General features: G+C 43.3%; 1 protein-coding gene across 1 annotated transcript in view; it reads right to left on the minus strand.

The window, feature by feature from the left end:
- Nucleotides 1-1,904: 1,904 nt before the first annotated feature.
- Nucleotides 1,905-26,701, minus strand: part of CCDC148 (coiled-coil domain containing 148) — a 314,087-nt gene continuing 289,290 nt past the window's right edge. The window contains exons 17-19 of the mRNA XM_064484812.1: nucleotides 15,648-15,848; nucleotides 2,985-9,109; nucleotides 1,905-2,891 (exon numbers count right to left, since the gene is read on the minus strand). Coding sequence (XP_064340882.1) covers nucleotides 15,755-15,848 — 94 coding nt within the window. The 3' untranslated portion in view covers nucleotides 1,905-2,891; nucleotides 2,985-9,109; nucleotides 15,648-15,754. The remainder of the gene's footprint in view (nucleotides 2,892-2,984; nucleotides 9,110-15,647; nucleotides 15,849-26,701) is intronic.

Below are 26,701 nucleotides of genomic sequence, written 5' to 3' on the forward strand. Positions count from 1 at the left end.
TTCCTTTCCGGGTTCTTCAGCCAGGTTGGTATGAGGATCCCCTCAGATGAGGTCTGGGGAGAGAGCGATGTAAACTGCCCCACGGGTAAGTACAGGCATTAATAGAACCAGCTCTGTGTTCCCTCAAGTCCAAAGATCCAACAGCAGGCTCGGGGGTGGGGGGGGGGGGGCATTTCTGCTCCTTTGCTGAAAAGGAGAAACAGAAACGGAATTGGTCTTCTCTTATTCCCCAGGAGACTGTAAGTGTTGAGACTCCCAAGCACTCTCTAAAAAGCCCTCACTCGCACAGCCTGATGCCCCAGGAAGAAAGGAGGATGCAGCGGGAGTAACGTCCAGGGAGCTGGAGAAGCCCGGCAGAGCAGGGATGAGAAGGACTCCAGGCGCAGGCCGAAGTTCAGATGGCACATGCTGAAATTGTCTATTTGCAGCTGGGAACAAAGTGCTCCACCGACGTTCCGTGGTGTTGAAAGTAACCCCTGTGGCCAGAGACCATTGAGGCAGCATAACTAAATGGGACTGCTTAGTGTAAGAACTCTGAGATTCTTTTGACTCATTTCTCTTTTTCCAACTTTTGAAAGATATGTGATTACAGGGAGATATTTCAGTGTCATGGAAAATGGAAATGGATGCCCAGCTTCAGAGCAAGCAAAGAATGGTGAGAATGGTGGCCACTTACGTGGGTAAAGGGGACAGATGCTACTTGACTACAGACTAGGGGTTCTTAACATTTATTGGGCCCCTTTGGCAGCCCAGTGAAGTCTCTGGATCCCGTCTCAGGATGATGTTTTTAAATGAAATAAAACACATAGGACTACAAAGGAAACTATGTCAAACTACAGAGATCCATAGATCTAGATTAAAGACATTTGTCTCAGTACAGCAGTATGGGCTTTGTAGTGCCAAATAGTTTGATTTTCTAAGAGAAGCCAAGTTCCAAATTTTCTGATTTTTAAGGGTCAACATTTTTTTTTTTAATTGAGCCAGTCTACTTAAGCACACATCTGAGTTGGGTATGGCTGCTGGTCACCCCTTTGATACCTTCTTATTAGAGACTATAGGAGACTCCTTGTAAACAAGGGTGAAGATCTCACATGATGTCAACAGAAAAGACTGGGGACAGTGTCATGACCAAACCAGGGAAAGCCTAACGAATGGCCATTTGTCTGATAGAAGAGGACAAGACATGGCAGAGTGGATGTATGTATCCTGTGTGCTTGGATTCAAGTACACAGCAAGGTCAGTAATTATTTCCCTTCTTTTGCGATCTCAATTTTAACATCTCATCTTTCACATGATTTCCCACTGAGATATTTCGATAGATTTTTTAAAGTTTGACTTTGGGATTTAAGGTTTTTAATTTGCTTTTATCACTTATTTCTACTTACTCTTAGAAAATAGATTTTTCTCCCCCACGGAATAGAAAAAAGGAGAGAGCTGGTGTCATGCTATCAGCATAGAAAGGTAATATATGGGAAGTCACAAAAGGAAAAAGAGAGGGTGAAGTCTCTACTTCAATTTCTACTTAAAATTTCTTAAAATAATCTCTAGAAAAGATTTTTATCTGTTCTGAACATAATTGAAATAAGGTAAGATCAGATAATTGTCATTTTATACAATTAGAAAATATATTGATTTCTCCAAAGAGTCATGGGATCCATACACACTTACTTACAAAAGGGTGCCCACATTCCAATAAACGGAAGCCACACCATAAGGCCCGGAAGTTACTTTTTCAAATGGAGTCAGTGAAGTGTGTAGCTTCCTAGATCAGTGGCTTCTAAAATTTTTGACCACCACGTGAAGAGAAGTATATTTTACATCATGACATACATTTATTTATACGATATATTTATATATTTATATGATATATATTTATGCATGACATAACATATATTCATATTTTATAAAGATAAAAGTTCCATGAAATAGCACTTACCCTTATTAAGAGACGTGTTGTCTAAATTTATTCTACCCTGTTCTATTTCATTTTAAAATGTTGGTCTGAACCCACTAAATTGATGCACGACGCTCTAATGGGCTGTGATTTGCACTATGACAAACAACGTTAAGGCATGGTTCTTCAACCCAAGGCAGAGCCCCCCATTCCCAGGTTCTCTCCAAAAACTGCAAGGCCCCTCAAGTCTGGACCAGGTCCTTCTTTCTTCATCCAGGCTTATTCAAAGACTAGGTGTGGAGGTTCTGGGCAATAATCAGCTTCTATCCCCTTAATTATTTGATTTCTTTATTCACTCATTTTTTCATTCCTAGTTTCATTTATTCAGTGAAATATTTATCGAATACTCACTATGTGGCAGATACAGGTCTTACCTCTAGGGCTACAGGCATATAAACAGATAACGTCACATGTTAAGAACTGAGCTGGGTATGCCCAGGTAGCGATGGGGGGGTCACAGAGGAGTGGCACCTGGTGGCAATGAGCTTGAAACAGTAAGGAGAATGGGCCGGAGGAGGCCTCTGACTAGACAATCTCGTGCAGGCATCTTGGTGCCCTCCAAAATAGGCTCCTGGGTAGCAGGTGGGTCCGTGGACCAGGGGCCTAGGGGCTGGGCAGGGCATGGGGAGGGCACCTGTCATCACAGACAGGTGAGCTGAAGTCTTTGGAGAGTAGTGGAGGGAGAGGAGAGGAAGTGACGAGGTCATGGGGTTGTGGGAGATTTGAAGGGCTCTGGGCCCAGCGCTCAGTTTTCCTCCCGCGGAGATTTGACATTGCGAAAGTGTGTTATTTTCATGTTGACAGAAGATCTTGTGCTTCATTGTGACACTTCCCAAGAATTAATTCCTCCAAACACCAAAGACTTAATCCTGAATTTGGAATGAACATAGGGCTCCCAAGATCGCTTCTCAGGAAGAGTCTCTTCTCCGTCTGAAAGCTCAAAATTACAAGATCACAGAATGTTAGAGCTGGGAGGAAATTCAGTAACGGTCATCCACCTGCTCTCATATTACAGACGAGGACGACCTACCCAAGTCCACACTGGTGTCAGTGGGAGACCCCGGAAGTTGGTCATCTGCCTCGAGCACGGGCCAGCGTGCCACCCCCACTGCGGGCCGGAGGGCGGCGCCCTGCACAACCGGGTCACTCTTTTGGTGGATGATGGCTTCTCAGAGTTCAGCTGAAGTCAGCAGGCCGCTTCAGTCTCTAGTGGACTCTCCTTTGTTCTAGCGGCAAACATTCCAGTTGGCAGGAGCTTCTGAAACTCGCTGCATCGGTCCCTTGCGCTCTCTCTCTCCCGCTCCGGATCCCCTCCCTCCCAGTGCCTGGGGAGACTCCTTAGGGTCAAACCCATTCGATTTGTTGGCCTCTAATTTCTTCCTTTGGTACACTAAAATGCAGAACACTTACAAATTTAATGTGCAGAAGAAATCAGATAAAGAACTTTTAAAAAACATAAATCCCAGAATCCATCCCCAGGCATTCCAAGTCTTAGCTCTTAGGGAAGGGAAGCCCAGAAACCTGGCTTTTTAATCTCTTTCTTAAAGACACTGGTATATGTATCCCCTTGAAGCACATTTTGAAAAATACAGGAGTAAGAGCACACTGAGTGTGAGTAAAACAAAGACCTGGGCTCCCAGCAAGTTGTTTCTTCTCTTGACTAAAACAAGTTTAAGGCCTCAAGAGGCTTCCTCCAACTAAACCACGGAAGCCACTTCAAAAAGCGTCCTTTACCCAGACTGCCAGGAAATCTCCACAAGTTGACCTGTGAAGAAGCAGGATTGGGTTGTGAACCGCATAGGAAAAGATACTGGTAGTCTTTTAATTAAGAGTAGGGCCCCAACCTTGGGAAAAACCAGCAAAAGTCTTAGTGGCAGATTCCACAGTGGCCACAAGGTGGCGATATTCTGCACCTATTTGAAACGCTCTGTGCGTTATCATCTAGTTTTAGCTTATATTCAATATTAAATACATCATTAATTTTAAAAGTGTGCATTAATTTTAAAAGGATGCAAGAAGAAATGGTGTAACAGGAGAGCCTTCAAGCTCACGTTTCAGTTAAATACTGACCTGCTCTAGATGGAGGAATTTAGTGTGATTTCCACATCAGATCCCAGAAAAAAGATAAAAATCTGTTTGAGAAAAGGCTGTGGACTTTGCAAAATGAAAAATGTCACTCAAAAAAAAGTGTCTTGGAAGCTTTCTGAGAAGTTGGTTTTTTGGAGTACTAGCAGATGCAATTTGGTCATTAAAAAAACATCATCTGGTAAGATTTCCTTTTTATTAGTCTGTAGTCAGGATCAGAAAATGAAAGGGGGGCAGGAAGAAAGAAATAAAAGAAAAGAGTTCTGGATAAACTTAATAACACCAGGGTAGTCCTGGACCAAAAATGACAGCCGAGCTGAGGCTTGGCTGGTGTAGACCGGAGCTGTTTCTCCTCTACTCAGCTCCCCGGGAGGGCAGGAGCAGGTGAGGAAGCCAGCGGGCTGGGAGCAGAGAGAGGAGAACTTGAGGATCACCACAGCACAACTTCAAGTGAGCAACACAGCCTCGGACCACTGGAAGGCCAAGTCATTGTCAAGGTCACTGCAGGCCTGGGACCTCAGGGACAGAGAGGCCATTGGTTGGGCTTACAGTAAGGTCAAGGCATCATTCCGAGGGACAGGCTGCAAAAGACAGCAAAGGCCTCGGGCCAGATATACGTACATATCTGTGCACATTCAGTAGGGGGAGTGGCTGTTGGCCAGAGCCTCACACTGGGGTCATACATTTGAATGTAGGATCAATGTGTCTAGGGAGGTTAGTAGGAGGGGGTGTAGAGGGATAAAAATCACATCCTTTCTAAGGGCACAGGGGAAAGCTGGCTTCACATCCCACCCTCACTTTTCCTTGTTTCTCCCATTGTGCTCTTGGTCAGGATAGGAAATGGTAGAAGGAAGAAAACTCCTTCAAGAAGAAAGAGCTGAGGGGGCTGTTGTCTTAGAAATCTGGAGAATGTGGGAGAGAAAGAAAACCTTTCTCCTTTCTCTTATCCTCCAGCGTGGGGCCAGGGCAAAGACTCAAGGTCCTGGTTGTTTTGAGGGACAGCTGCCCTTTGGTTCGGGGAAATCAGATGAGAGCTCTGGCAGAAAGGATAGAGGTTCTTGACACATAGCAGGTGTGTCTCCAGGACTGTAGCCCATGAGAGCCTTCCGTGTGCTGTTAGACAGCTGGAGGAGATGCTTATATGGCTGAGGAGAGAAGATACCTAAGAGACAGCCTCCTTGGCAAGACCCTCTTCCATGGCATTATACAGGGATCCAGGGAGATGGGCTGCTCAAAGCTAGGCACACAGAAAGAGATCAAATCTTGCCAAGCGGTTGTGAGACCTGGGGCCATGTTTAATGTAAAACACTGTCAGTGATATAAAGGCAATCAGTTTATTTGCTAGCCCTCTAAATGAAAACCCTATCCCACACCCAGTGTGACGAATGCCTTATCTTTGGGGTACATGTCTCACTGACCTGGGCTGATTTTCTTACACTCGGGTGGTCAACTCTGAGGCAGGAATGGAGAAGCGTAGAGGAGGTCAGTTTTAAGAAGCAACTTTCTGAGTTTTTGTTTGTTGATTTTTACCTTGCATGGCAGACTTCATATTTGAAGATGAAATTTCTGATCCAGAAGGCGGCAGGGAGGGGTGCTCAGAGGGATTTTCTGATGAGTAGGCGTGGATTTGCATGGATTTGTCCACATTCTCCCCTTTGGTCTCTGCATAACTGCCAGCCTTCTGCAGGCAGTAGCCCAACCCAAGGAAAGTGAGGAAAGCTGACCGGCTTGCACAGGGGCTGGAATTCTGAAATGAGCCTGGTGGGCCCAGAGCCCTTGGCAGCTGCTCTGCCTGTTTCTACACCCCTCATTACACACATCACACTCACGTGCAAGACAGTCAGTTGGAAATGAATGCTGCCTTAAATGAGACAATTTTGAAAGTATGAATGGTCAAAACATAAAATTAGAAGTCAAGACAATTTCCCTCCAACTATTTAGAAATATTAAACTAAATATTTAATTTGAACTAATAATAAGCTAAATGCACTATTCTCAGATTGAAACAGCCCTTTCAAATAATTGTAATTAGATTTTTTAAAAAGAATTATTTAAAAAAATAACATTTCCTTTGTGTGACTGGTAGTCAAATTACTAGAATCTTAGACATTTTGATCTCACTTTAGATAATTAGCTGCGCTGTGTTAATTTCCAACAACTGTGTCTTTGAGTTCTGTCTGGCAGCCATGTAGATGCTAGTATCACAGAAAACTTGCTGAACCGCCAATATGTTGAATGCCTTGGCAAGGCCACAGAATTACAGTATTTAGTAATATATACTCCTTGCTCTAAGTAGAGTGACTATACGATTTATTTCCAACTTCTGAAACTAAAAGGAGGCACTATTAATAATTACTCCAGGAAAACAGCTATAACCTGGGACTTCCTTACTTTTAGGCAAGGTTTCTTCTTCCATGGTATTTTACGGAAAGGAGAGAGATACAGACATAAATATAGATATTATTCAAGTTCTCATGAAGTTTCTCATATTCCAGGTCATTTCAAACTTCTTTTTATTTTAACAATAAAATACTATTTTTAAAAGATCCTGAAATGATTCAGTCACTTCAAGTTTTTCCTTTTAATAGAGGTCAGCTAATGGAAAGGAGTTGTTTAAAAGGAGGCATAAAAACTTGGCACAGATTTAGTAATTATTCTTGGGGACAGTCCCTCAAAATTTCACTTGTTGGATTTTGCAAGCATTTAAAAAAGCAGAAAAGGTAAGTGGTTGTGCTGTCAACTTTAGGATGAATGGAAGCTCCTATTGTTACGACAGCTCATGGTTTGAAAGGCATTTTTCAGAGACATCATCAGACATGATTTCTCATAGTCAAACAATGAGAAGCATGAAGACAAGTGCTCTGGACAACTTAGTAAAAGGTAACAAAAATTGGCCATTGTGTTGAAGGAGACAATGAAGATGGACTGTGTAGATGGAGACTGAATATGGGTGTGGAAAAAATTCTAAATTAAGCATTATTTTGTGTAATACATGGTTTTTAGTATCAATAAATACTTTAACAAATTATTATGAGTAGACACTCAAATATTTCATCCATCTCCTTGAAAGTTTATATATTTACTTATATATTTCTTGGAAGGGTTAATTAGGTTTACTTATTTTCCTAATTTTAGAGGAGATACTGGGGATTGAACCCAGGACCTTGTGCATGCTAAGCAGGCACTCTACCACTTGAACTATACCCTCCCCCTGTGAAAGTTTATATATTTAAATCAGCCAGAAACTGTCCTTTGGCTCTTCTTATAAGGAATCACCCTGTATTTGGGGTCGGCTTATATCCAGGCATATGTTGTAATCACCATATGGGGTTCTGTTCAGTGCAGTTTTGTAGTGGTAGGCTTCTAAGATTCGGGCTGGGAGAATGAGGGGTCCCCCTGACTCCCTGTCTGGGCAGAAGCGTCGTCAGGACCCCAAGTGACAGAGCAAGCCATTAAGCCTGTGAGCTCTGTCTTCTTTATCCGAAGCCCAGCTGCTGTCGTTCAAAACCCCACCATGCAGGGGAAACGGAAGATGACCACCAGGTTCTCTGCAACCAGAACTCTCTCCGCGCTGCCCTCACTGCCGTGGGGCGCTCCATCTCCACCTCAATACAGACCCAAGCCCCGACCCGGTTTGGTGTCAAGATGGTCTGGGGCACATTTACCAAAAGCCAGACACTGGGTGGGTCTGGAAAGAAGGCTGTGTCGGCCTGGTCTCTTTCGGCCTCTTGGAAGCTTACCGTCTAGTTGGAGGTGGGCAAGGCAGGCCCCTGTCCTGACCAGCTCTGCGCCTGTACGCCAGTCCCTTAAACTCACTGAGGGAGTGAGATGAGTTTCCTTCCAGAGCTGACTATTCCTTTTATCTGGGAAAATAAAAGTAAAAGGACAGTGGAAACTTAACATAAAGGTACAGAAAATGAACACCTAAGAAGTAAAAAGAAACAAGGATCAGGGCGGCTGAAGCAATCAGGCTTTCTTGGCAAAAGAAAATTAGGCTCCCCTCCTCCATTCGCTGTGGACTTTTAGTTTCATAGATTTTGGAGTAGGAAGTAAACTGAAGGTCAGGGGAGGAGCACCCACGTACTTAAGGCCATACATATACATAAAAGGGCCTTAGGAACCAAAGAAAATCATCCGGTCTCCCAAACTCGAAAGTAAGGCGTGACTTGGTATGTGGAGCGACTTGAGAAAAAGGTAGTTGTGTTCCTGGTGGCCTTGCTCTTAAATTGGATGACTCAGTTCCCCTGAGTTGGTCCTTTAAAGGAACATCAGAGATTTTGAGGTGCTAGGGGCCGGCTTAGGGATGGGTGAGGAGTGCAGGAATGGGGACACAAGAGTGTGGGAGCATCACCAGGACCACTGAGGTCACTTGGTTGACCCAACTGCTTTCTAATGAAGATCTGAGGAGTCAGCCAGTGCCAGGTTGGGGGGCTTACAGCTCTGACACCCTTCATTCTCCAGTTTGCTCCAGTTCCCTATTTGGTTGGCACCATTTACAGCTGGGGAAACAGTTACATGAACTTCTTTGTAGAACTCACATGGACCACAAGCACGCCATCAGAAAGCTATGAGATACAACTGGGGGAGGGTATAGCTCAGTGGTAGAGCATGTGCTTAGCATGCATGAGGTCCTGGGTTCAATCCCCAGTACCTCCATTATAAATAAATAAGTAAACAAACCTAAGTACCCACCCCTCCTCTCCTAAAAAACCTTTTTTAAAAGTTATGAAATAAAAGAGAAAATAGATTCCAGGTCTGCAGCAATCCAGGTGGTTCTAATTCCTACACTTGTGGTTTTCTTTAAAACTTTAAAACATTTGCTTTCTTTCTTGGAAACGATTTCCCGCTTGTTTTAAGCAAAGATCATTGGATGCCAGTCATGATCATAATCATCACAATTATCATCAGAGTGCTTCCCTTGTGTCCTTCCCGCTCTGTGCTTTGTGCTCATCACCCAGAATGCACATCGTCAACAGCTGAATATTGCATTCAGTTTTGGGCAGCACATGTCATGAAGGATATTGGAAATCAGGAAGTTCCCAGGAGAGAGTTGCCGGGATGGTGCAGGATCTGGAAACCACAATAAACGAAGAACAGGCAAAATTACAGAACATCTCTGGCCTGGAGAAGAGAATCCTAATTTTAAAACTGAGAGTTACGAGCTGCCCATAATGCAGAAGGGACCAGTTATAGCTTATTTTGACTTTTGTAAAAAAAAAAAAAAAGAACTTAATAAAACATAGAGCTGTTCAGTATTGGAATGGGCTGGGATGAAGTCATGAGCATCCTGTCCCCAGAAATGCTCATGGAGAGACGGGATGAGCATCTTTCAGCGATGCAGTATGAGGGACTTCTCCCAGGGTAACTTGCAGGGAAAGACTCTGTGTTTGAACTAAGGATATAAAAAGATGTACAACAAAGCGCCTGCCTTCTGAGGACCTACTGTCTTTCACAAGGAATGATGCCTAAATAAATATGTAAGTAACAAGACTAGGGGAGAGCTGTGGGTGGGGAGTGTAGCGGTGGATGTGAAAGGCTTCATTAGGAGGTAGGATGTGGGGTGGCTGCTGAAATGTGACCGGGACTCAGGTTAGTGGTGAGGGAGAATCTGGAGGTGCAGCTGGGGCTGCAGGGAACACTGTGAACAAACCCTTGTGCTAGAACAATGGATGTGCCTAGGACACAGAGCAGTGTTTGTGAGGACAGGGCTCATTGAGATTAGAGACCACTATAAAGGCCAGATCCGGGAAATTCTCAAACTCCAGGTTGTTGCAATAAGTCCTCTGCTGGTAATTAAATTGCTAAATAGCAGTGCCTTTTATGTTTGACATGCAGTGCTGGCCTCTTCGTGCAGTACTTCAGAGAGGCCAAATGCTATGGTAGACGCCACGTAATATCATGGCATTGTTCTGACCTCTTTCATCACTGGAGGATCTCGTCCTAACAGGCTCTTAAGGGAAATAGTACATTCTTTTGGCATTTGCCAGTATCAGCCTACCCACCCCAAACCCTCAAAGCCCACTGTATAATTACCCCCAGGAGGCCAGAGGTCATTTAGAGCAAGTGCAGGCAACACCCAGCTATTAGACTTCAAATTTCAGAGCTCTCCCTAAACTCCAGCCTGAAGCATTTTCCAAATGGGAGGGGCCCCAAAGGTGGGGGGGCCTTTGAGGTTGGTATTTCCTGTGTCCGGTTTGTGAGGTTGGCCTGGGCAGGCTGTGTGCCTGTTGGGAGGGGTGTAGCTCCACTCTCAGGGGGCCCCCTCCCCTTGGCACATACCTCCCCCCGCTTCTGTATTTAGCTAGGCATCTTGGGAAGGAAGCCCAGGTGAGACCTAGGGCTCCTGTGTGACTCACTTCCCCAGATGGGAGAGTTGACTCAGACAGGGAGTGCTGAAAGGCAGATTTTCCAGAAGGGACCTTCCAGTGAGACTATAAGCAGCCAACCAGCCAGTCAGCCAGTGCCTCTCCTGTTTCCTAAGAGAACGAGGAGAAGCTGGGAAGTGGGCAGTCCAACAGTTTAGTTTCATGCAGGGTGATTTCCTGGCCAAGACGGCGGCAATAATTGCCCTGCTCCGTACAGGAGCTGCCTGCAGACAGTTGCCCCCCGGTCTCATTTGAGGGGTCCCAGAAGCCCCACAGTAGCCTACTCTGAGGTTTAAGATGCTACCATCAGGATGGATTCATTGGCTTGCAGCATAAATCTCACTCTGAAGTTCTCTTTAAAGAAGCAGTTTCACCAGGATAGAATAAATTAGTCTATTGGCTCATTCCTCCCTGACAGGAGGAGCGTACTGCCCTGAAGGCATGAGGATTTGGAGAAGGCAGCCGAAGACAACTAGATGTTTTGACTTCAGAGAGCAGAGAGTACCAGGGGCCACATTCACTTCCTTTAGGACTTGCCCCGGCCCAACACAGACCCAGTCAAGCAGCATCTTCTGGCTCTGGGGACCCAGAGCCCAGGATAAGGTTCTGTGCTCTGAAATAGATACTTCTGAACCCAGTTTTAAGTTCAGTCTCTCCAGGAGGAGAAAACACAGGAATCTAGAGTTTGACCATGATCACCACTTCCACCCTTCCAACCTTGCCCTGCATTGCCTGGAGTTCTTGCATTCATTTTCAGCACCCGGCTTTCGTCTGGAGTTGGCTGGAGATTCTCAAGTCTGTTCTCTGTGAGGAGGAAACCCGTTTTCTCTGAGCAGACATAGCACTCTGCAGGTGTGGGAAGTTCTCCATCTCTATCCTGGTCCAGAAGCCCATGTTCTGGGACCATCACACACAGAGCAAAAGCTTCTGCTCAGATGCTTTTCAGAGAGAGAGAAACTGTCCAGCAGATGTCAGTAAGTTCCAGGATGTGCCGGGAGCCTTGCTTGACAGTCAACGGTGCTCTTTTCCAAGCCAGCTCAGCATTCAAAGAACTCAGAGGGCATGTGACTGACCAGAAGGCCTTTAGTAGTGGAGCTCCTGAAGAGGACAGCAAGGAGGGGAAATAGAAGTTCTTGTCCTTGCAGAGAAGAACGGAGATTTGTCATGTGTTTGAGGGTTCCAGGAAGTCTGTGCTACTGAGCCCAGGCTGAGAAATGCTTGGTGAAAGGCAAGGCAGAGATTGTGAAGCACCAGACAGCAGTTCATTCTGCCTATTTCACTGCCACCAGGTACAATCCGGTCTGTCCTTGCCTAGGGGCAGCCTGTTCAAACCAGACTGAGGTTCCTCATCCAGCCTGAATGAGGACTTGGCTGACAGCAAAGAGCGCAGGCACCATCAGCCCAGCCTAGAGGACTCCGTTCTTCACTAAAGGGACCCTTCACCCCATAAAGTTGTGCAAACTAGGATCCCTAGAGCCACTATGGCTTGGCCTGGGCCCTGCTTCTGGCTTCACATCAGACCGAATTCTAGAAGAGGTGAGGCAGAGGTGTGAAAAAGAGCTCTTCACTTCACTGCATCCTTTTTGTCTGATCAGTATTTATTTAAAGACTGCTATTTCCAAGTGTGGGGCTAGAAACTTTGGAGGGTATACAGAGATCTAATGTGGGGTGCCTGAGTTTACGGGGCTCAGGATCTTGAAGCCGACTCTGGTGTCCACAGCTGCTGCTGACCAGCACACTGTCCCATCTGCAGTGTGCTGATTCCAGGCAGAGGAATTCCTCCCCCATGCTGTAGGATCTTGGTTAAGTCTCTCAATCGATCATCACCCACTACTGCTCCGGATATGGGACTGTGACCTAGGATGGCTAATCTGTCTACACCGGCATCCTTATATTCTGTTTCCTACGGCCAAAGGAGTGAAACCAGCCCATCAATTGATATTTGACCTGCCACACTGTTTCACACTATACAGCAACCAGCATGAAATTCTCCTGGGAAGGGACGGATCCAGTGATGTTCTTATTTAACATGGGATGCACTTGGTCAAATACACACGTGTTGAAACTGGCTTTCTTCTGATTAGCAGCTACTCTCATCACCCTAGAAAGTTGAGTTTCACATTCTACCTAGATTCAGGAGTTTTGAAGGACGAGGATTGTGTCAAATAGCTGGCCAGCAGTTTCCAAGCACTTGGAGATGCTGTGCTGACATGCCAGTCCCCTGCACGGTGGGAGAAGGATACACTGTCATTAGAGAAGGGCTAGGAAAAGTGCTTGCTGAGTATTGTAAACCATTCTCCAAGACTCATAGCGTTACACATTCTATTAGTAAAGCTATATTTTGTGTTTTGCAGTTTTCTTTTTCAGAGTCGAGCCTAAAGTGTTTTCACTTGAGCCTGAAGAGCAGAGGGAGAAGGCACTCAGCCCTTTCACCACTGCTGTACCCCCATGTGCTAAGCAGAGACATAACGTGTTCCTGCTGGTCTCACAACTGGCCTTAACACAAAGCTCTTGGCCTTGGCATTCATTGCCAACCCATTAGTGGTGGCCTACTATATGGTACAGAAGATGAAAGCTGTTTTCCAGCAAACACTATAGCCAGTGGTGCAGGTTTATGTAAAGACCCCGCAGGAATTTTGCTAGCTCTTATCTGTTCCTATGCTGGTGTAAGGCTTAGAGAAACACACAACTTCAAAATCAATCAACTGTAGATTGTGACACTGATACTGTGAATATAAATGTCTATGGAAAGGCATATGAAGATAAGACCAGTAACTTTGAAGTACTCAATATGTCAGTCTCCTGTCCTTGTGGGCAGAAGATAAATATTCATTGAATGAATCAAAGAGTGGTGATCAGTTGAAAGGGATAGGGTCAAAATTTCACATTTCCAAATGTGTTTTGCTTCACACTGACTGGTTCTAGACAGACAGTCAAGGAGACCCAAGGTAGTCTGTAGGTACTTTGAAAAAAAAAAGTGACGTATCTCCAACAAAACGCTGGCTCAGTCTGAAGCCTGCACTGGGCTGAGAAAGTTTTCTATTTTCAAGCTCATTTATTTCCTGGAATCTCAGATTCATTCTTATCTCAGAGGGCCAACCCTCTGAGAACTTGACATAGAGGACAGAAATGTAACAATCCATATAAAAAGGATATATTAGTTTCCTAGAGCTTTTATAATTAAGTACTGCAAAAGGAGTGGCTTAAAACAACAGAAATTTATTCTCTCACAGTTCTAAAGACTAGAAGTTCAAAATCAAGGTGTCAGCAGGGTTGGTTCCTCCTGAGGGCTCTGGAGAATTTGTTCACTGCCTGTCTCCTAGCTTCTAGTGACATTCAGGGATTGACGGCTGGCAATCCCTAGCATTCCTTGACTTGGACATACATCTCTCCAGTCTCTGCCTCCATCCTCACATGGTGTTCATCATAGTGTCTGTCTTCATATGGCCATCTTTTTATAAGGACAGCAGTAATGGACTAGGAGCCCACTTCACTCCAGTATGACTTCATCTTAATTAATTACATTGGCAATGATTCTATTTCCAAATAAGGTCACATTCTCAGGGTGCTGAGACTTAGGACTTTGACATATTTGGTGAGGGGGTGGAGAACACAATCAATCCATAATCGGGGATGAGAAATTTTCAGACTCTGCCAAATAATTAATCTTGCCAAAGCATGTAAGGTAACATCTTAGAGAGGTTTGATTTGCGACAGCAGGTTCATGGGGCTTTTGAAAGAAACTAAGACATCCAATAATGTATTCACAAAGGACAGAAATGTTCCTGTTCTCTTATTTTTCCATCTCAACTCTGATTAGAATGTCAACAGTCACCTAAAAGATAAAGGCTCCATATCTCATCACCAATTTCCAGAGCCACCTTATTTTCAGTTTCTCAAATTTGAAGATGTCAGGAACACACCGTTCAGTATTTGTATCAGTAGCACCAGCTTTCTGTATCTTGTTAAGATGCCTTTTCTCCCCAGGGCTTTCCACCTACCAGATTTTCCACACAGCTTCAGTGCATGTAGAAATAGAAAAAAAAATATTCCACAGAGGTTAAAGTGATGTGAGGCTGAGTCGTTAACAGGGTTGTGTCTTTAGGATAAGTGGGTATTAAAATACTCAATTTCAAAGAAGTAGACTGATCACCCCGTTTTGGTTGCACCAATAATGAGAACAAAGTGATGATACTTTGTGTCATTCATTTGCTAGTGTGTTTATAATTTTTCACTGGGCAGATGCTGGAATGATATATTTTGTCTTATGCAGCAACACTAGACAGACAGCTAATATTTTTTTCCAGTTGAGTTATTCATAGCTCAACACTGTTGTAGAAAGATGTCATTTCATTCCTTTTACTGCAGAGAAAGGAAAGAGTTTGTGCTACTCTTCACCGTTGAGCTGGAACAGCCTGTGGCTAATGCCCATTTGCAAAACCACATTGGGAGAGAATTTTTTACTCTCTCTGCTTTCTGACCTCCCCAAAGACATCACTGTCAAGTGCGGGCATTAAAAGCTCTATTGAGGGTTTCTACAAAGATGGTAGGGAAGAAGGGAAGGCTGTAGGTGCCCAGCATTTGGACTAGATTAATCTTATCCCTGTGGACTAGGCCACCAAGACTAATGATACGCAGTCTATACCATAGGTCCCATTGGGACACGCATAATTTTCTCCAGGGAGGAAATGCCTTTCCTTGAGAGCCACAGGGTTCTGTATGCTGCACTGAGAAAATCTAATCCATTTCGGCTGATTACACTGAGATACTCTCTGTTCCCAATTAAATCAATTATCTGAGTAATCTTCATAATTAACGGTAGAAGACTTGAGCTGTCAGGACTGGCTGGAGCAAAAATATTTGGGTGTGTGGGTTAAGCCACAGTTGCTCTGTGGGTGTCTGAGGCTCAGGCAGGGAAGGGGGCCGACTGCACACTGGGGCCAACTTTCTCAATTAGCAATGGACTTCAACTAAATGGCAGACAGTGCTTTCACCTAGAAGTTAGGAGACAGTGTTCCTGTTCAACCTCTGGCACTAGAGAGCTGTATCACATTGAACACAAGTCTTCTCTTCAGAATGACTTATTTTCACTTCTGTAAAATGCAGGAGGCAAGCCAGATGGTTTTTGTCAGTATTTACAAAGCAAATGCTGAATATCAGGCATTGTAGTGAGCATTATTTCATTTAAACCTCATAACCAAACTTCTAGGACAAGCAAGACACAGAGAGGATAAGTAACTTACCCAAGGTCACACAGCCAGTAATTTTCAAAGACCAGAGAATCTCTCAGCCTCTTGACGTTCAGTAGGTATTCTGTGAGAATTGTTCCACATGTAGATGTACTTTTGATTCATGGGAGAGGGTGAGCTCCGCATCCTTCTCTCCTGCCTTCTTGACAGTCCCTCCTCTCAGGTCCTTTCCAAAGGTGATTTTGACAGCCATTGCTGAGAGTCAAGTGGAAGGAAGACTCTGTGTTTCAATTAAGGCTTAAATTAATTTAGATTCTTGCTATTCCAAATCTGTGGATTAACAGCATGGGTATCACCTGCAATCTTTCTGGAAATTTGGAATATCAGATCCTCCTTCAAATGTATTAATCAGAACCAGTATTTTCAACTGGATGCTTTTTAAAGATTGAGAGGCACTGATCTAAGGCTGGCTCTTGGTCAGTCAAATTGGAACCACTGCAGGGGATTTCTGTTTTCTGTCACTTCTGGTAAGCTCTGAAGGCCCTAGGCCGAAGTGCCAGGAGAGGGGTGCCTTCTTTCCAGAAGTTAGTTTTAAGCCATTTGCACAGTGCCAAGAATATGTGTTTCATTTTTTAATTTCTTTCCCAAATCATCTGCGTTTGACTCTCTGCTCCACTTCCAAAAGGAATCTTCCAGTAGCCAGAAGAGCTCTTTGTCGGCTAACCGCAGCGGGGGAGGCCATTATGAACAGATTAATGTATGTGCAGGATGAAATTCTCCAATGTCCTTTTCCAGGCAGGAGAAAATGCTGTTCTAACTCTCCCACTGGCTCTTCTCCTTTATATAACAATGATGCTACACAAAAGCTTTCTATGGAAAGATAATTGGATTTCTAACTCTATTTGTTCAGAACTCACTTAACATTATAATGGCCCTAGTTATATTGTTTTATCAACTCATCAGTAGTTAAGTACCAATTTCTTAATAAATGTCTAGATTTTTGTACCTACATCTAGGATTACCAAAGCAGGAAGGGAAAAAGCAGCTAGAAATAGAAATCCATTAATAAAAACAGATACCACATAGCCTTGCTGCACTAGGCTTAAATGCACTGGGTAAATTTAGGTGCTATTTTTTTTATCTTAGCTATGTATGTATTTGCTTAGTGTTTAATCATTGTGGTACTTTTGGCAAGTGGGTCACCGAAGAAAAATATAGCCTGTATTCACAACTAAAGTGCCAATTTAACTCAATCTAAAATGAATTAAACATGTACTTTAATCTAGTAGTGATTATCCCTCCGTCGCACTAGAGATGGCAACAGAACCCTGTTTCCTGAATGCTCTAGAGCTTCCCCTTTGACATTTTAGGGGGGGGGGGGGAAAGTAGAGATAGTACGTGCGCGCGCGCGTGTGTAAGGATTCTAAGGATTTTGTTTGTTTGTTTCCGTTATGTGCGATGGGGATTTCTTTTCCTCTTTTTCAGATATATGATAATAATGGCTTTTTTCCCAATGTTTTTCCTTCTCTGCTCTTCCCCTGGACGAGGAAGAAGCTACCACTTAATACCGGAAACAGAACTGAATGCATTACTTGCTAAACAAGTGAGAGCTGTGCTTGTAAGACTCTAAAGAAAGCAGATGTGTGCTCTTATAGGAGGTTTGGGGATGCCTGGCGCTCAGGGATTGGTGGTCTTTTAGAAGGGGGCGTGGTTAGGGATTGGCCGACCTGCTGCCATGGAAATCAGTTACTGAAGTGTGGCTGCTGCTGATTGGCTGACTTTCACAAGTGTATGACTGTTGCTGATTGGTTGGCTTTCAAAAAAGCATAGTTACAAATTCAAAATTATCATTAATTGGTTGGGAAGGGTTTAAACCTGAATTTGGTAGTTACTTGTTACTACGATCAAAGGGCATTCAGTCTTTCTTTCTTGAATTGGAAGTATTGGCACTTTTTATGTTCATCTCCCCCCACCTTCCCGTCCCCCTATCCCCACTACACCCTACCCCACCCCAGCCGTCTCAGGGAGCCTGTACGCTCATCCTGGTGTGAAATATTGGGAGAGAGAATTTTTACGAGTCCCTTGAATCTTAAAGTGCCCATATTTTGGCACTCTACCCTAGGGTAAAATAGGAAATACATGGCTCCTGTGAGGGCCAGTCCCCCTTCCAGAGGCAGCTTTGTTCAAATCTCTTGCCATTCTTTGTCACGGAGCCCAGATTCGGCCTTTGGTCACATTAGAACAGCCTGTACCTATCAGCAGTAAACTCATCAGTAGTAAAGTACCGATTTCTGACATGGAGGAAGCCTATCGGTCATCCCTGCTCTCAAACTGCTCCGTAAAATTTAACTGTCCTGTGCCCCACTCCTTCAGGCTTCTCCTTTCCAAAAAACCAGGTGAGGAGAGTTCCAGGCAATATAATGTATTTCACGATGCAAAGTTGTAGCATAACTGTTAAGGGCAAAGACCCTGAGTAGCACTCTGTGCAATACATCTGTTCCTGAAAAGGGACACAGGCATGTGTCCAAAAAGAGCACAAAGACAAACACACAGATATTCTAATTCCAGCTGGTGTCATTTACCAGCTGCATGATATTGGGCAATTTACTTAAACTCTCTGAGCCTCAATTTCCTTGTTTGTAAAATGAGAAAGAGGTAAATCTCAGTACTTGTCTCACAGGATGATTGCAAGGGTTCAATGAGAGGAACACCTAAGACACATAGGATGGTACCTGGTGGGTAGTAAGTGCTCAAAATGTTGGTTATATCATGATTTGCTATTTTTATATGTAATAAAATCTGGTGGTACAGTAGAATAAGGCCTGATCTGGAATTCAGAAGGCCTGGGTTCAAATCTGACTAATATTCCTAACCAAGTGGTCAAGGGTTAGTCACTAAACTTAGAGACATGATTTCCTCATTCACATAGTAAGAATCCATGCATTGCCTACACATAATTGAAGATAATATTTACTAACCTCGTGGTGCTATTTAAATCACCTTCCCAGGGCTTCAATTTTCTTACCTATAAAATGGTGCTAATAGCTGCTTAGTCTAAGAGAGAAGGTGGCTTTGAGTATTAATGAATTAATATAGATGAAATGATAAGGAACCACAGATATCCTCATTAATTGAGGACAATTGATATTTGATGTTTAAAAAATTAAAGGAGAAATCACTTAAAACTGGAACCAGAATCTCACCATACATGGCATTTTTAATAACTGATTGAATTTTAGTATTAACAATATAACAGTTATCTATCTTATATTCACTAGACTCATATCATAATTGTAATTATTTGTGAATTATTAGAATTGGAAAATAAAGTGTTGATTTTTTTGCCTAATTGGACTGACAAGTTTTTTAATTAAAATTTTTTCTTCTAGCTTTATTGAGATATAATTGACATACAGCACCATAGAAGCTTAAGATGTACAGCATAATGATTTGACTTCTATCCATCATGCAATGATTACCACAATCAGTTTAGTGAATATCCAAACTCTCATATAGATACAAAGTAAAAGAAATAGAAAAAAATTTTTTCCTTGTGATTAGAACTCTTAGGATTTATTCTCTTAACAACTTTCATATTTGACATACAGCAGTGTTAATTATATTTATTCTGCTGTACGAGGCATCCCTAGTTCTTATTTATCTTATAACTGGAAGCTTTTAACTTTTGGCCGCCTTCATCCAATTCCTTCTCCTCTCACCCCCCACCTCTGGTAACCACAAATCTGATCTCTTTTTCTGTGAGTTTGTTTATTTTTGGAGTACAATACCTACAACACTCAGTTCCTGGTGCACAACATAGCGATTCACTAATTTTATACATTACAAAATGATCACCACGGTAAGTCTACCATCTGTCCACCATGGGAAGTTATTACAGTATTATTGACTATATTCTTCAGGTTGTACATTTCATCCTGTGGCATTTATTTTGTAACTGGAAGCTTATACTTCTTAATCTCCCTCACCTAATTTTTGCATTCCCCCACTCCTCCCCTCTCAGGCAACCATCCGTTTATTCTCTGCATCTATGATGCTTTCTGTTTTGTTAAGTTTGTTCATTTGCTTTGTTTTTTAGATTCCATACATAGGTGAAAACATGATATTTTTCTTTCTCTGACTTATTTCATATGAATAATACTCTCTAGGTCCATTCATGTTGTTGCAAATGACAAGATTTCCTTTTTTTTTAAATGGCTGAGTGATATTCCATTGTGTGTGTGTGTGTGTACACACACACATATATTCTCACATCTTTTAATCCATTCATCTGTTGATGGTCACTTAACTTGCTTCCATATCTTGGTTATTGTAAATAATGCTGCAATTGCTGTAATGAAGATGGGGGTGCATATTGCTTTTCAAATCAGTGTTTTTGTTCTCTTAGAAAAAATGTCCAGAAGTAGAATTGCTGGATCGTATGGTAGTTTTGTTTTTAATTTATTGAGGAGCCTCCATACTATTTTCCATAGTAGCTGCACTAATTTACTTTCCCACCAAAGTGCACAGGGTTCCCTTTTCTCCACAGCCTCTCCAACACTTGTTATTTGTTTCTTTTGGATAATAGCCACTCTGACAGGTGTGAAGTGACAGCTCACTTGGTTTGATTTGCACTTCCCTGATGATGAGTGTTGCTGAGCACCTTGTCATGTGCCTTTTCATCTGTTTGTCTTCTTTGGGAAAATGTCTATTCAGGTTCTCTGCCCATTTTTTAATCAAGTTATTTGTGTTTTTTGTGGTTTTTTTTGGTATTGAGTTGTATGAGTTCTTTATATATTTTGGATATTAACCCCTTATCAGATATACTGTTTGCAAGTATTTTCTCCCATTCAGTAGGCTGCCTTTTCATTTTGTTGATAGTTTTCTTCACTGTATAAAGGCTTTTTAGTTTGATATAGTCCCATTTGTTTATTTTTGCTTTTGTTTCCCTTGCCTGAGGAGACAGATCCTAAAAAATATTGCTAAGATCAATGTCTAAGAATGTAATGTCTATGTTTCTTCTAGGAGTTTTATGGTTTCAGGTCTTACATTTAAGTTGTTAATCCATTTTGAGTTTATTTTTGTATATGGTGTGAGAAAGTTTGACTGACAAAATTTTAAGACCCCCTTTACTTCATGTTTGACCTTTGCCACACAGTTATTGAAAGGGTCATTTTTTGCAAAAATATTAAAGGACTTATTCTCCCAAGGGTCTCTTTTAATTCTCTGATATTTAAATCACTCTCTTATGAAGCTCAAATTGTTTCCTTGTCCAATTGGATGAAAGCCTGCATCTTTTGCAGGATATGCAATTTCACTTTGTTGCAATAAATTTGCATTTGATTTGCATTGTATTATTGACCACATGGGAGTATCCAACAAAGATCCTGGTGCCATGTGTGAGGGCTGACACCAGTATAATGGGGAGTTATGATTAAATGGGAACTAACTGTCAAAGTGGTCAGTTGATTAGTGAATCTTTTTCTGTCCTGATAATTTTTGCTTTCCCACCTAATCTTGGGACCGCAGACATGTAGTTAATGAGTCCCCTTACTCCTATTAAAACTGTGGTCCAATTCCCAAGACATTGATTTGGGATCAAATTTTTCAGAACCAGATTGTATTTCAAATGCCCTTGGATGGGAGACACTATTTTAAGACATCTTTTTATGTTTCTCAAGTAAAATGAAAACCTACCTAATCTCTGACTTAATCTTACTCTCCTAAATCTGGATTTCCAGGAATCAGATTTTCTTAGAGCAGGGAACATCCACATTTCTTTGGCGAGTTGGGGGCCAGTGATGTTGTCTCACTTTTGTCCCTGCAGGCAAGGGGCCAGGTCTAAAACCATTTTGCAGTAGGCACGGATGGGGCAGGTATAGAATAAGTCCCTCACTTGCAGGGAAATAGTGAATTCTTATGTGGTGACCCACTCCCTTTCCCTGCTGCCCTGACTAATACAGGCCTGTGGACTTCTTTCCTCGCTGTCCTCTGTAGGCAAGAAGAGTTGATGATTAAAGACATAAGCAGGCCAGGAAAGAACAACCCCATCTCTTCCTGAGCACCGCCCATTACCCATAACATCCCCTGACATGTCTGTCTGATGTCTGTCACCATCACAAAAGCCATCCTTCCCCCATCTTGAACCAAGCTCCACTTTCCTCTCCAATGGGATTAGCAGTGAATACAGCTGAGATCAAACAGGATTTCATGGTGCTTTTGTCAGATTTCCTAAGCAGGCAGCTGTGGGCAGAAATTTAAACAAACAACAGGCCTTTTAAGGGGCTCCTGAAATAATCTTGTCGCCGTTGACCTTATAGCTCTGTTTCCACAGTCTGACCCCAGTATGAAAAGAAGCCTGTGCTCTGAGAAACTGGGAAGACCCTTTTGAGTGTGCTTGGTTTTCTTCTTCCTCCAAAGAAGGACAGTGGATGGGAAGGGGAAGGGGAGGAGAGAGGGGGGGCGGCTCTGAAGAGACTGCTACACTGGCTGGAGAGGAAGGGAGGTGCCATGTTAGGGAGGAGGCCTTTTGAGGAAATGAGCGACTTCCACCCCTCCCATCACCCCAAATCTTCTCAGGACCGAGGGCCCACTGCCCAACCTCCTCCTGCCAGGTCTAGGCCTGCAGAAGCTGCCATGTCCCATCCACAAAGACCCAAGCCCAATGCTCACAGTCTTGAAGCCTCACTTCATTATATCTGAAGACAGTTCTAAATGCTTGTAGCTTCTCATTTAGGAAAGGGAAGAGAAATCCTCTTGGGAAAATCCCTTTGAAACACTAAGCTTTACTGTTTAAAAATCTGTTAGCAAACCACACATTTCTCCACTCACTGGGACAGCTGGTTACTCTCCAAAGAAACCCCAGGGCTGCTGAGTATTTTAATGAGAGATCTTTGGGGTCTCCTTGAAAACTCTGCTCAAAAAGCCCAGCCTCAGGGGAACTGGTCTGAGACCACCTTGCAGACCTGTTCATAAAATCCTTTGGGACTGGAGTGTCTGGAAGGTGGGTTCAGGAACATTGGGCAACCCTGGCATTGCAAAACAGTGTCAGGTGGTGGTCAGGTCCTGGGACATCAGAAGTCATGCCTGGCAGATGGGCAGAGAGAACTGGAGCCTCCACAGAGGCATCAGATGCCGCCCACCTTCGGCGGCTGTCACCTGCATGCAGGCGCTCAGCAGTGTCTGAGGAAGCCTTGAATGGAAAGGTCGCGTTGCTCTGTGTCTGAAAAATCATGATTCAGTAGGAGGGCCAGTCATGCGGCAATAAGCAGTGTCATTCAAGGGTCTATTACATGCTTGCTCAGGAAGACCCAGAGAGTGCAGAAGCCAAGATCCTGCCCATAGAGGTGCTTATAGTCCAGGTGGGGAGATAAGGCCAGGAAACCTGACATTAGAAGGAGCAGTTCTCTGGGGCTGATGCGCCATATTAATGGAAAGTGTAGCCTCTGGCATTTGCTTTCTTTGCGTGAATTGTGCCTCCATCAACTTACCAGCTCTCAAAGTTTGAGAAAGCTTCTGAACTGCCAGGAGGCCCAGTTTCCTCACCTTCAAATGTTCGTATCTTAGTGCCTGCCCCACAGGGTTGGCACAGAGATCGAATGAGCATCCCCTGTGAAGCACATAGCCCATAAAAGGTGCTCAGTAAATATTAGCTACTGATATTAAGTGTTATTCAGAGATGGAATATAATGAAGCTCTAAGGTAGGGTGGTATGGCTGAGAGTAACCAACGGTTCTGAGAAACAGAAAATAAGTTGCTTTTGAGGTGGGCTTGGAAAAATGGGTTGAATTTACATTAGCCGTGGAGAAGGGCAAAAATCATTTCAAAGCATGCCAAAAAAGTAAGAGAGGGCACCGACAACAGTGTGTCTCCTCCTGGGCCAGTTTGGACGTCGGCCTGCCTGGAGGAGAGGATGCTGAGCGTGGTGGGGATTCATCTTAGTTGACAAGAGCAGAGAATGAAAGCTGCACGGAGGCAAATCCAAGTCAATGTGATGGGGAGGAGGGAGAAGTCGGACGTGTAAGTCTCTGAACCGAAGAGTATGTGGAGAAGGTGGAGTTTCAGGAAGACTACAGGGGCAAGAATGTCAAGATAACAGGGAGCAGAGACCACAGAAAGTCTACAGTCAGGCCAGCCAGCTATGGTGACATGGAGGTGATCTGGGGTTGAGACAGCTGGGATCTGGGGTAGGGTCGAGGAATGGATTAAGACGACTTTTACAGGAAACATGAAATAACACTTGGTGACACGCACATGCACAAAGTGTACATTGTGGCATATGAAGGCTTTAATTGAAAGCTTTTGTTCATTTGGATATTTTGGCTTTAGGGAACAGAAATGCCCTCAAGTTAAATCAAGCAATTAAAGATTTGTACACAAGCGTGGGGACTCAGGAAAAGCTAAACAAAAAAACTAACAAAAGGAGGCCTCAGGGAGGCAGTAACTGGAGGGTCTTCCATAACACAAATGGCTCTAGTAAGATGTTTGTGGGTTTCATTTTAGTGCTCTACCAATAACAGACTTAATTTTGCTCTACATGTTGCATTTCAGTTTTCTTACTTCTGACCAACTCCCTCACCCTTTATAAATATATTTCCTATTCTCTATAGTGCAATAGGGATACTATTTGCAAAATATTAAAGTAATACATTTTATCTTCTTCCCCCTTAAGTCATAGTCTTTGTAGCTTTCCACCTCTGAAGCTCTAGCCATAAAATCCCTTGTCCTATGAGGAAGGAACAGTTTGAAAACCAGGCTTGGGTGAGAGAGAGGATTTTCTAAATCCCTTTCAAATTTTAGGAACTAACCTAGATGGGTCAGATCATAGACTTTCTCCCAGGGAATGGGGATGATACCCTTTCCATCTAATCTAGCCAAGTCCTGAGGCTTGACTAGTAGTGGTGGAAGATAATGTGATGCAGGGGAAGCTATAGAAAACCTCATCCTTTCTAGCCTGAAGAACTGTGGGAGAAAGGAGAGAGGCAGAGGTGGAGGCAAGGAGACATCAGACACCTATTTTTCTCTTCCTCTTATCTCCTCCCACCACCTTAAGGTCAACTGTCAAAGGAAGTGGGTAGCCTTAGGAAATTCTGAGGTAATCTAAGGTACTTGAATAGCATGATATTCTGCTGTTCTCCACACCTGGGACTCTGGAAGGCAGTCACCTCCCCCGTCGCCCTCTGCAGCTCTGCAATAGCTTCATCAAAGTCAACTCGGTAAGATGAGCTTTCTGATGTTTCAGTGTATTTGGTCTGCCTTTGGTGCTCCAGTGATAAAAGAAACTGAGAATCTGGGGAGCTCAAGTTCTTAGCAAGAGTGTTTTGATGCCACAGTGGATGAATGAGAAGGAGTCACAGCCCTTTAGTATCAACAAGAGCAGAGTGAGGCCACATGAGCCAGGGAAGGGCCACCAGCCACGTTCCACACTTCGAGAGACCAGATCACAAGTGCTACCACCTGCCAACGGCTGTTTTGAGTGCCGTCAGGGCCAGCTGCAACCAGGTATTCAAGGCTGTGGCGATTAGAGGAGACAGGATATCACATGGCCTTTAGGCCTCTTCCCATTCGGAGCCACGATGTCACTTAAGCCCCACTTGCCACATAGACCCAGACACCATATTGAAATAGGGAAAGGAAAGACACAAAATTCTAAAAAAACTGAGTAATACAAACAAAATATCGAAATTATTACCTCAAGCTAAGAACTAGACTAAGGTGTTTTCTTTTGCCCTGTTCCTTTTGTTACTCAGTGGATGGGGATTCATGAAGAAGATTAAAGGAGTTAGAAATGAAATGAGGAAGCTATATTGTCTCTGCATAGTGGATCTGTAGTTTAAATGAATTCATAACCCTACCATGAAAGTGTCTGCTTGCCCATAGTTTCCACTCCCTCAAAACCTCACTTGAACATGGTCCATCACGACTTCCCAGCCAACTTCTCAATTGCTCTCTAAATCATTACCTGCACTTTCATTTCTCAGTGTTAAATGTCCACTTTGCACACAGTGTGTTAGTTCAGGGACTCTGCAGTCAGAGAATCTGCTGGGCTCAGATCACCTTTCTGAGCCAGGATGCATGGATTGGGACCTGACTCTTGGGTTAGGAAATAGGAAACCCAGACGTACACAAGAGAAGTTCTAGGCAAGTGTCCGAGGTAGGTAAATTAATAGAAGTCAATTCTCTACTCTTTCAGCTATGCTTAAAGTCATGACCAAAGAAAAACTAGGGAATGTGCCCCACAAATGTATAAAAATGTTGAATCTTGATGACACATTCTTTCCTCTGAGTCTCTCCGCTAGACTTACGTAATTGTGACTGAGTTTCTCCACTATCAGAAATAAGCTGAAGGAGTTCTGTAAATTTCACCTCCTTTTCCCATATGAAGAATCAGGAATCAGTCAATTCTTTCTTATGCAGAATTTCATTTACATATTCTACCTACTCAGATATTACAGTTAATAAAGTGTTGGCATTATATGTTATAGTGGAACGTGATTTTTCAAAGAATTCAAATATGTATATTGACACAGATAATAAAATCACACTACACAGTATCCTCATTTTAAAATTCAGAAGGTAGCTCAGTGTTTTGCAGCCTCTCTGGGCTGTGATTATGAAAATGAGTGATCATTTTCTTTACATGTGCTTCTGAGAGAGTTATGGTTAATAGCCTCAGTCAGTTTATAATTTTATCCCACATTGCATTTATTCCAAGTTTCACTCCATCCAAAAGCAACTCTGAGGTGTCCTGTGGTGTATTTCCTACCTCATAAACATCTTTGTCAGGAACTCCACATGTTCACTCAGCAGGGGTGTTGAGATTCACTTAAGGGGAACCAGTCGTAAAGCCCATCCCAGGTGATCCACACTTTAGCATGAGTGAGGAGGTGCGGAGCCAATGGGGAAGCCACGGGCTGACTTGAGGGGTGCTGGTTACTCATTCGTCTAACATCGGCATATGCTTAAACCTGCCTTTTCTTCAAGTTTGTATGTCGGTGGCAAAAAGAACATGCTGACATTAGGATTTGGTAGCTGACATCAGTTTTAAACCTGGTTATTAGGGTCTCCTCAGAGACATTACATGGGCTTGCCCAAGGCCAAACCAAGAGACC

The sequence above is a fragment of the Camelus dromedarius genome, chromosome 4, assembly GCF_036321535.1.
Source record: "Camelus dromedarius isolate mCamDro1 chromosome 4, mCamDro1.pat, whole genome shotgun sequence".
In the NCBI taxonomy this organism is placed as follows: Eukaryota; Metazoa; Chordata; class Mammalia; order Artiodactyla; family Camelidae; genus Camelus; species Camelus dromedarius.